The 10,768-nt window shown below is 54.9% G+C and overlaps 1 protein-coding gene across 1 annotated transcript; it reads left to right on the plus strand.

Annotated features, from left to right (window-relative positions):
• The first annotated feature begins 1,858 nt into the window (after positions 1 to 1,858).
• LOC138121251 (opsin-5-like) lies at positions 1,859 to 7,232 on the plus strand. Its single transcript, XM_069034586.1, has 5 exons — positions 1,859 to 1,946; positions 3,269 to 3,431; positions 3,937 to 4,064; positions 5,560 to 5,888; positions 6,678 to 7,232. Exons 1-5 carry the CDS (start codon positions 1,859 to 1,861, stop codon positions 7,230 to 7,232), a joined length of 1,263 nt encoding a protein of 420 aa, XP_068890687.1.
• Positions 7,233 to 10,768: the final 3,536 nt, after the last annotated feature.

Below are 10,768 nucleotides of genomic sequence, written 5' to 3' on the forward strand. Positions count from 1 at the left end.
ATGATTTTTCACATAGACGGAGTGTGCATGACCAGGCCAGTCCAGCCATGCCAGTGTCCTCCCAGGTGCCAGACATGGACATGGGATGTAGGTTTGGGTTTAGGTTTGATTCTTCTTGTGAACACAGGAATCAGGGCTGGGATGCAGAATGCAAGGGTGTCCTTGTTATGTACCTGTGGCAGCAGCTGCTTGGAAAACTTCATCTCATTTTGAAGTCTGATTAAATTGAGGGGAAAGGAGCTTTCACAGTCTGTCTCTTCTCAGAACAGCGTCTGAGCAATGGAGCTTAAATCAAATTCAGCAGCTCTGTGTGCCCAGAGAGTACGTGGCCGAGCAGTCTGATGTTGAAGGGCTGCGCTGTGCTGGCTGTACCCCTGAGGACAGTCTGGGCTGAATCCCTCCCAGAGGAGTCACAGATTTAGTCTTGATTGAGCACAGTCATGTGTTTGGAATGTTTCTGAGCTGGAAGAAACTCTTGTCGCTGTTTCTGTCAGAAATGATTGTGGATGTGTTTGGTACCTGCACTAATATTTCTGCAGTCTGTGACTCTCCACTAAGAGTGACAGCAAAGAGGAGGCCTGTGCAGGCGTCCCCCATCCCACGCTCACCTAAGGGAGCACCTTGATGGGAGTGTACAGGATCCAATTTGTGACTTACTTTTGGACACCGAAGGGATAGCTCTCCACATTTCTATAAAACTGATTTATTGTCTGTGTGTCAGTGACATCAGCACACTGATAAGTGCAAGAGATGCATTTTTATCAGTTCTGTATTAGAATGAGAGATGTGTACTTTACAGGCAGCTCAAGCACAATCATACAAATGGGATTTATCCTAAGCAATATGTGAGAAATAGAAATTCCTCTCCTGTGATTATTGTTCCTTTTTGCCAGCTTGATCTCACAGGACACTTGCAGCTCACCTGATGTATTCCAGGATGGAGATCTGCCAGGGATCTGAAGAAAATCAAATCCTACAAGCTTTACCAGTTCTCTCCTTTGCTGCATGTGTGCTGAGGAGCAGGAGCAATTCCTTCCAGGCTGTTTATGCTGGGCCGTGCCCCATCTCATCACCAGTGCAGCTGTGTGGCCACAGTCTCTCATTTTTCCCTGGCTCTGTGTTCTTAATACACAGATGCTTTGCTGAAGTCTCTTGGAGAGGTGATGTGCACGTGCTGTGTTCAGCTTGGCTGCTTCCAAGGGCTCTTGAGGAAGATCAAATATGGCCTAGGGGTGAACTGTGCATTATGAGAATTTCAGGAGTGACTTCAGCTCTAAATGAAGGTTGTTTCCAATTAGGTTAATGAAGAATGTCATTCTCATGTCCAGAGTCACTTGGTCTGTACAGGGAGATATAAATCACCCATCCCTGTACACAGACACTCTGAAAACACAGGAGAACAAAGAAGATAATTTCCACTGGGCTGTGAAGCATTGAGCATCCAGGGTGTCTGTGGAGGAAGTGAACCCAGAGCCCCCTTCCACCACTGGCACTATGTCCTCCTGCCACCCATCACCCCCGGGGGCTGCCAGCTGAGGGGGTGTCCTGGGCTGCTCCGAGCAGCCAGTCCCCGTGTCCGAACACACAGCGCCTGCTGCCATCGCACACGGCCAGGACTTGCCAAGAGAATCAAGGTGCGAAAGCTGCTGCTCATCAGTGAAATCCGTGGTTGAAGGAATGGTAATCAAGTGGGATTACCAGCCTGATCCCATCCCAGGCCAGTCAGTGCCGCAGACAGTGCTGGCCAGAGGCTCCTGCTGGCCAGGAATGTGTCCCCCTGTCCCCCCAGGAACTGAAGGAGCTGGGCACTCCTCGTTAGCCAGAATTCACTCTCACTCTCATGTATCTTGCTTTGCAGATGGGGAATGTGTCCGACACCTCAGTGTTCACCTCCACCTTATCGGAGAGAGAAGACCTGATTTTTGGCACAGTCTATTTAGTCTTTGGTAAGGAAAGATGACCTGTTGATCCCCACGTCCCTGCCCAGCTGCCTGCCAGAGACAGTCAGGCCTCTTCAGTCACTGATGCTTCCAGAAGCGTCCAGTCATTAGCAGAATAATTAAACTGTCCCTTCCCATGTTACTCAAAAGTATGATCTGGGGACTGCATTCCCCTCTCAGGGGAATTGCAATGCCTGTTATGGTTTAAATATTTGAAACATTGAATAACTTTGAGAAATATGCTGTAACTCCTACCACAGCCACCCGAGGTGAGACGGGCAAGGGCTCTGTTGGCACTACCAGCTTCAGATCTGTTGAAGGGGATTTGGAGCTCAAGCTGGCTCTTGATTTCAGCAGGAGTTGGTAAAGCTAATAAAGTGTACTTAGCACAGATGTGAGACTCACTGTGTGGGAAAAATGCCTTGTGAGGCTGGGAAGAAGGATAAATATCTCAGTACTCTGCTCTCCAGTGACTCCAAAGCCTCCAAAGCTCTGGATTTGGCCAGGTCCCACGTGGGAGTCCTGTTCCTGAGGGGAACTTTAGTGTTGGCCATTCAGTGGCTTTGGAAGCTGGTTCGTACCGTGGGATTTAATTTGCAGCCTAATCCATTCGGGAGGAACTCTTATGCTGCCCAACCTGCTCCAAGAGCAGCAAAGATTCCCCTTCCGAGGACACTGAAACATTTTTTCCATGAAATCACAATTATGTAATGAAAAAGAGAAAGCACTCGTTATAAAACTTTAATCACCACTGTTGATTTAAATACACTAATAGCAAACAAAGAGCCTTCTTTTGTTTAGTCTGGATTTTCCTTGATCTTCATAATGCCTTTCTTCTTGTTTATTTTGTTACCATGATATGGGACAGTGCAGACTCACAGGAGTGACACTGCCAGGAAGAAATTACAAAGGCCAAGGGGCCCAGCTCTCTGGCCTCACATCAGAGGAGCAGTTGCACAAAGCTCCCGTTATTTTTCTAGCTGGAAGGAAGTGCCCCCTTGCTCCTTCCAGCTGGAACAAGTGACTTCGGCCAGATCCTGCACCCGGAGCCCATTGCAGTCTTATCCCATCACTGCCCTCCTACCAAGCCTCTGTAGGATCTCAGGAAGGGGAAGGCATCTGATCCAATGTAAAGTAGCTCCAGTTGTGCTCACAGAGCTCTGTGGGTCCTGTGGGCTCCCCTGCTCAGCCCACCCCAGAGAGGGAAGCCTGGAGCCCTCTCTACCCTCTGTAGACTTCTGCAGTGTTTCCTTCTGAACATCTCAAGATGCTCGTGGTTCCTCTCCTGGCTCTATTACACACAGCACCATTCTCTGCCTCCTCCACAGGCATCATGTCCCTGTCTGGGAACTCGCTGCTGCTGCTGGTGGCCCATCAGAAGAGGTCCCTGCTGAAACCTGCTGAGTTCTTCATCGTCAACCTGGCCATCAGTGACCTGAGCATGACAGTGACGCTCTTCCCCTTGGCCACCTCCTCCTTCTTTGCACACAGGTACCTCATGGAAGTGGCTCTGCACTGGCCAGTGGCCCAGCTTGCAAACTGTCTGGGAACCAGGAGATCTCTGTCAGGTGCAGAGGGACTCGGGAGTGAGCCTGGTGGCACAGGGCACATGTGAGCTCCCAGACCGCCATCCCACAGCGGGTGCTTTGCTGCTCCCTGTCCCTCCAGTTCCTCACACAGACCCGCTGCAAAAGGGGTTTGGTGGGAGCTGCTGTGGTCAGAGAATCTCCTGCACCCCTGGCTCCATCGCTGGGATGCTCAAGGAACAAATCTGGGGCAAGGTCATGCCCATATTTACTTGGTCAGGTGCTGGTACTGTGCAGCCTGTTGGAACCACCCCACCTGTGCCCAGCTTTGCTGCTGGAGTGGGACCAGCTGCTGGGAAATTCCCGACCTTCCTTCCCGCAAAGGAGAAGCCTCCTGTCCAGCCGAGTGCAGGGCTGTCAGCCCCCGCCCCGGGGGGAAGGACGGGCTCACCTGCAGGCTCTCCTTGCAGGTGGCTCTTCGACCAGGCCGTGTGCACCCTCTACGCCTTCTGCGGGGTCCTGTTCGGGCTGTGCAGCCTGGCCAGCCTGACGGTGCTCAGCACGGTTTGCTGCCTGAAGGTCTGTTACCCGGCATACGGTAGGTGCTGGGATGGGTTATCTGTTCCTCACTTACACCCCTCTCTGTTAACAGAGCCCTCTTTGTTCTAATGAGCCGGATCCACCTCTTCAGGGAAAGCTTTGCCCCAGGGCAACCTATTCCCAGTAAATATTTAGTCATAGAATCACAGAAGTAAGTTTACGTTGGAAAATATCTTCAGGATCATTGAGTCCAGCTGTTACTACAGCACTTCCAAGTCCAGCACAAAACCATGTCCCCAAGTGCCACATCTGTGTGGCTGTATCACAACAGGTTGCAGGTTTTTGAATGTCCATACACACACTTGAGCTTAGACCAGAGCAGACTGCAGCTGGGAAGCCACAAGCTCTGGCAGAGCAAGAAGAGCTGCTTTCCCTGGTCCCTGGTGGGAGAGCCATAGGCTAAATGTATTTAATTCACTGAAATAATTAATACAGGAGAACTGGGTGTGCAGTATTACAGCTCATGTCTGTAGCCCCGTTTTCACCTGGATGTCCTCCACAGAGCTAAGGTGAATGTTTGCACTGCAGGGAGCACCTGAGGAAGTGAGGGAGCCCAGGGATGTTCCCTACACAGCTCCTTCTCCAATTCTTAATTTCCTCAGCTCAGCTGCCAATCCTCCCTCTAGCATTTATCTTCAGAACAGACTTTGCATTAAAGACCAAAAATAGAAATAAAACGGGAAATCAGAGATAGCAGTTTAATTTGCAGACCAGCGCCCCAGGGCTCCTCCTGTCGCCCTCTCCCGTGACTAGCTGCCTGTGTGCCCTGAGCTGGTGGCTGCTGCCAGCCACCAGTGTGTCCCCAGCAGCTCTCAAGGACAATGCTGGAGCACAGTCACCTTGGTTATGTGCCAGCACAACAGCTCAGGAGGTGGCTAAAAAGGTGGGAGGAAAGATAAAGATGAAAGTTGGCTGCGGAAAGGCAGCCCAGGTGACAGTGGCTTTTCCCTGCACAGCCTCTGCTCTTGATCAGCCAGTGCTTGGCAGCCTGGCACTTGGGGCTTATCTACAGCCCAGCCCATCTTCTGGGAGGAAATGCAGAATCAAATTGTGCTTTTAGTTGCTTAGTTTCAAAGCAAAATGTTACTTGTATGTATGTCTGAAGATTTAGCACTTTATAGTGAGTCTTAGAACATCAGAGAGTTTGAGATTTGATGGGGGTTGGGACAAAAATGAAAACAAAACGTCTCCCCCAAAGCTTTGCTCAGCAGGGAGGGAAAGGTCCTTCAAGTGTCAGGATCTGGGGTGGTGGCCTTGAGCAGCCCTGCCCCGTGCCCAGGCACTGCAGCCGGTGCCGTGTCCACACGACCTCCCAGCAATTCCCGGGAGGCCGAAGGGGCTGTGCGGCCGATCCTGCGGCCGGGCCGGACCCCGGCGTTTCTCCTGGCTCCTGGTGCCGGGGCCTGGAGCTGTGGGTGGCTCGGGGTGCAGTCCCCTCTCTCCCCTGCCCTGGCCCACGGGGAGCCCTCCTGAGCCCCGTCCCCACGCCGCAGGGAACAGGTTCTCGCGGAGCCACGCCGCGGTGCTGCTGCTGGCCGTGTGGGCCTATGCCCTGGCCTTCGCCGCGGCACCCCTGGCCCAGTGGGGCGGCTACGGCCCCGAGCCCTACGGGACAGCCTGCTGCATCACCTGGGAGGCCTCCAGCAGGGAGGCCACGCTCTACATCCTCGCCCTCCTCATCTTCTGCTACGTCCTCCCGTGCCTCCTCATCCTCGTGTCCTACGCGCTGATCCTGTGGACGGTGCGGGTGTCGCGGAGAGCCGTGCGGCAGCACACGTCCCCCCGGCGCAGAGCCCGCGGCGTGCACAGCCTGCTCCTCAAGGTACTGGGGGTCGGGGGCCTGTGGGGGGGTCTCGGGGTGCCCTGCCCAGCCCACTGCCCACGGGCGGGCAGAGGCAGCAGGGTCCCTCCCGCTGGGCATCTGCTGCTCCTGATGAATTCTCCAGGTCTTTGTGTCAGTGTGGGTAACAACACATTGCTCCTCGTTTGAAGCCATCAGGTGGAGGAGTTTTCATTTTAAATTATATTGGAAAATATCATAAAGGAGCTTGCATGAGTCATTGTTCCCCAGACTACAAGCTAATACTATAATTTACCAAGTATATGTAAAACCCCCTGAATACCCTTTAAAAAACCACAGCACGAAAGAAAACAGCTTGCAAGCCTGGCTTTGAAGGAAACATCCACATCCAGTCAGGGGAGGGGGACTGAGCATAGCCCATTTCCAGGCCTCCCAAGCCACACAGGTTGCTGGAGGAATTTCCAGTGCTGCCAAAAACTGTTGGGGTCCGATGCTGAGCTGGTCTCAGCCAGGTCACTTGGTCCTTTGTACCCATCTGCCACAGCAGGCTGAGGCCGTGCCTGACTTTCCCAGGTGGGACAGGGTGTGAGTGGCCTGAAGCAAGATCAGGTCTATGCATGAGATGTGTTGAATTGCTGCCCTGCTCTCTGACGTTCCAGTACGGGTCCAGAAGGCTGAGCACCTTTTCCTGGGGATGTGAGGAGTGTTCAGGGTCCTGCTGCACATGGCTGAGGTTGGGGGGTGTGTCAGCATCCTCCAAGTGCTGCAGGAGTCTCATGGCACCACCATCTCCATCTCCTCCTTTTCCAGCTGAGCATTGCCGTGTGCCTGGGGTTCCTGGCTGCCTGGACTCCCTACGCCGTGGTTGCGCTGTGGGCACTGCTCGGGGACGCCAGCCAGGTGCCAGCGCTGGCCTTTGTGCTCTCGGCCGTCTTTGCCAAGTCCTCGACACTCTACAACCCGCTGGTGTACCTGCTCTTCAAGCCCAGCTTCCACAAGTCCCTGTCCAAGGACAGGGTGCTCCTGCAGGCCCTGCGTGCCCTCCTCTGCTGCGGCTGCTGGGGCGCTGCGCTCCAGCCCTTCCCGTCCCCGGCCTTTGGCGGCCGCCCCGGCACTTGCAGAAGCTGCAGTGATGCTTTGGAGTGTTCCAGTAACTACCCCAGGTGCTACACACCCCACCGGGCGCCCGGCAGCTCGGCCCAGAGTGGCCCCCTGGCCGTGCTGGCCGGTGGAGCTGCCGGGCAGCCGGGGCTGAGGAGGACGGTGCAGGCGATGGTGCTGCTCACGCGGAGGCGGTCGGGCCTGGGCACTGCCCACGTGGCAGGGGAGCCCTTGCCCTCGGCCATCACCAAGGACCTGCTCTGAGCCCAGCCCTGCCCAGCTCTGTCCTACCAGAGCACTGGAACACAAACCCAAACACAGCATTCTCTTACCCCTGTACCCAGCGGGTCCCAGATGTTCCACAGATGAAGTGACATGAAGATGTAAGACCAGCCCCTCTGGTTTTGCTCTTGCAGCTCTGAGCCTGGTGTTTGCACTTGCAAAAAACAAGAACAAAAATAGATCCCAGTCCCTGAGATGTGCCCAGGGTGCAGCCCGGGGTACAGTCTCTCCTGCAGTTTGCTCTCTGGGCCCTTGGCCTTTGTTTTTCCAACCTGGTGCTCTGATGACCAAGTAGGAACTTGGTTGTCTTAAAAATTGTGCCTGGCAGGGCAGGCTGGGGGCCAGGAGGCCCTGAGGGGCATCTACCTCCAGTGCCAGCTCCTACAGCCCCCACAGACACTGCCTCTCCCACAGGGGAATGGGACTGTCCACACTGCTACCTCCCCTGGGATTACGAAGCACCTCCCTACAGGTCTCAGGGACTGCTCTCTGTGGCGGCTGTGCTACTCCACTCCCTCCACTTGAGTGAAAGCCACCACTGCCTACAGACAGGAATGGGAGCTTGTCTTTAGAGCAAGGATTTGGGGTTACAATAATCCTGGAGTGAGTAATGGCAGTCCCAGGGAATGATCTGCAGGCAGGGAATGGCAAATCTGTGGGTGAGCACCACCCTGGAGATGGGGCTGTGGCCACAGGGTACCCCCGGTGCTGGGACAATGGGGCAGCTGGTGTCACCTGCACTGCTGCACAGGGCAGCAGCTGCCTGGGCTGCAGCATCCCACAGGATTGCAGTTGGCCTTTGGAGGTCAGTGAGGGCAGTGCACCCATGGGTAGAGCCTGGGACAAAAAGGAACAAGAAGCTGTGCCAGGGCCTGATGCAAAGCCATCCACAGGAAAACCCCACCTGGCAAGTTCCCTGTGCCCTGTCCCCGGCCCTCCGGCACGTGAGGGGATCACGCAGTGTCTCTGCTGACCATTCATTGTGTTCCAGAAGTTGTCATTTCTAAAGTAAATTCACTCATGCAAAACCGGCGTCAGCTCGGTTCAGATCCGTGTTGGTGTCTGCACTGCAGGATAACAGGAACACGGATGGGGATAGTGCGGAGCGCGGCCGGGACCAGAGCGTGGCCAGGCTGGGTGCCACGGGCGAGCCACACAGAGAGGGGCACAGCCCATCTGCTGGGCATGGGCACGTGGCTGCAGCAAACCTCCTCTGCCCCAGCAGCCAGGCCTCCCTCGTGCCGAGCGCCACAGCCACGGTGTGTCCGGCAGCAACGGGACCCTGCTGCACCCTGCGTGTCCCCCTGGCCATCCTGGGCCATCCTGCTGCTGCCCATCGAGAAAAGCCTCCAGAAAGGGCCCAGGGGCTGACTTCCCTTTGGAGGACGCAAACATGAAGGGCTGCTGCCATCTCCTGGGGCCTCTCAGGGCATGGCCACCCCAGGGTGGACAGGGACCAAGGACTGACCAGCCAGGCTGGGGACTGGGCTGTGCCGGGCTCAGGGACATTGACACGGCGCTGGGTTCCTGCTCCACCTGCCAGCCCCCGGCCGACTGCTTTGGCCCCTGCTGGCTAAAAATACGGAGCTCCAGAGATCACCTAAAGACAGGGAGAAAGATACTGATCTGCCAGTCCCTCAGGTCCTTTATTACACCAGGAAACCTCCAGATGACCGTTTTCATCTTCAGGTCGGTGTGAGAATGCCCAACACTGAGAGCCCTAATGGTGGGAGTGTTTAATCTCCACTCCCACACACTCCTGCTGCCGATGGCAGAGGAGCTGCAGCAACCCAGCAAACCCCAACCAGTTCAATGAACTCCACGTGCTGTGGCAGGACCAAACAACAAGTCCAGGGTCCAGCATCACCCGGGGACTCCTCCCTGCCAGGCTGGCTCCAGGTAGCCGTGTCCCCAGCTGGAATGGTGCCAACAGCTGCCACCAGTTACCTGAGGATTAGAGACAACCCCCTCCCTCCAGGGCAGCTTCCCTGGTGCTGCTGATGGGCTGAGCCTGCGAGGAGGCGGGTGGCTTCACCCTCGGCGCTCAGGTAGGGTCTCTGCGGGACCCAGCAGGGTTTGGGAGGGGGATTCCTGATTGTGAGAACCAATTTCTTTGAATTTGGTGATGCTGCAGTGGGTGGGGAGGGAGTTGGGGTCTGCAGTGCTGCTCAGTGAGAGCCTGGGCCTGGTGCAAGAAAGGAGCCAGGGCTCCCTTGGGGTGGGTTTAGTGCCCAGGGGCTGCACTCCAGGGACTGCATTCCCACTCTGTGCTGGCTCACTCAGGAGTCTGAGGGCACAGCTACACACTCCAAGGTGGCAGGGACACAGTCTGTCCCAGGAAAGGAAAAATGGGGAATAAGGTGACTGTCAAGGAAAGTTAGCAAATGTGAAAACCAAACATAGCAGAAATTTCTTCCAGTGATTCTGAGCCATGGAGGTTAATGTGTAGTTTGAGGGAAAGTGAAGTTTTAACTCTGAGTTGTGCCAAGTGTGGTGATATTTTGGTGCAGTTGCTTTTTAAATAGCTCCCCCACCCCCCCATTCCTCCAGCTTCATTGCTTCAAATGATTTAATTCCTTCTGCCTGTGGTGGTTAATTGAAGGTATAAAATACTTCCAGCTGGGGCTCTCGTCCCTGAGAGGGCTGGGAGCAGGACCAGCCTCCCCAGCAGCTCTGTGCTCCAGCAGGGCCCACAAAGCTCATCCATCTCCTGTTCAAATCTGAAGTGTGAATCCCTTATGAAGATCCCATCAGCTCAAACCAGAGCTGCCCTCAGTAATGCCCAGGGAGGCTTTGCAACCAGGCCCTTTTGTACCTCCAAAATCACCATGGCACAAAGCAGATGGCGCAGGTGCCCCGTTCCTGTGCCGTGCCACCTCCTGTGGCTCTGCTGTTCTCGCGGGCTGGGCAGCCTCGGCCTGTGCCACTGACCCTTAACTGCAGCCCCACAGGTGGAAACCTCCCCTCAGGTGGGTGAGCTCACCTGGGGGGGCGCAGGCGTGGGGAAAAGGCCAAAGGTGTTTCGTCAGCACAGGTCGGAGCTCTGCTCTGGCTTCCCAAAGGCTGAGCTCCTGAAGGGCAGGGAAGGACTCTTGGTTGTGGCAGCTTTGGAATTAGGCTGTGGAAACAGCCCGCCGGTGCTTTCGTGTTTAAAGTAAAGCAGCATCTCCTCAGCCTGGAGGATCAGCCAGAGCCCACTGAGCAGCAGCTCCTGGGGCTCTGCAGGCAGCAACCTCTGCTTCAGCTTCTGGGGCATTGAGTGCATTAGGAATCTGGGGCACTCTTCATTGAGTGCATTAGGAAATCAAGTTCACTCGTGCACAGATTTGCAGATGACACCAAGTTAGGATGGGGAGCTAGTGCTTGTGGAAAGAGGGTTAGGGTTTAATAGTGGCCCGACAAAATAGGAAATTACCTAAAGTAACTGCCAGGCAAGTCAATAAATTTTTCTTTTCTAAGCATATTAAGTGAAGAACTCCAAACTGTGAAGTGACTAACAGGAAAGCCATTGTATTGAT

This window comes from Aphelocoma coerulescens, chromosome 20 (genome assembly GCF_041296385.1).
Source record: "Aphelocoma coerulescens isolate FSJ_1873_10779 chromosome 20, UR_Acoe_1.0, whole genome shotgun sequence".
NCBI classification, from domain to species: Eukaryota; Metazoa; Chordata; class Aves; order Passeriformes; family Corvidae; genus Aphelocoma; species Aphelocoma coerulescens.

Coding starts and splice junctions, on each gene's coding strand:
- LOC138121251 (XM_069034586.1), top strand. CDS start 1,859: ATGGGGAATGTGTCCGACACCTCAGTGTTCACCTCCACCTTATCGGAG. Junction 1,947..3,268: donor CACAGTCTATTTAGTCTTTG/GTAAGGAAAGAT, acceptor CCTCCTCCACAG/GCATCATGTCCCTGTCTGGG. Junction 3,432..3,936: donor TCCTCCTTCTTTGCACACAG/GTACCTCATGGA, acceptor CTCTCCTTGCAG/GTGGCTCTTCGACCAGGCCG.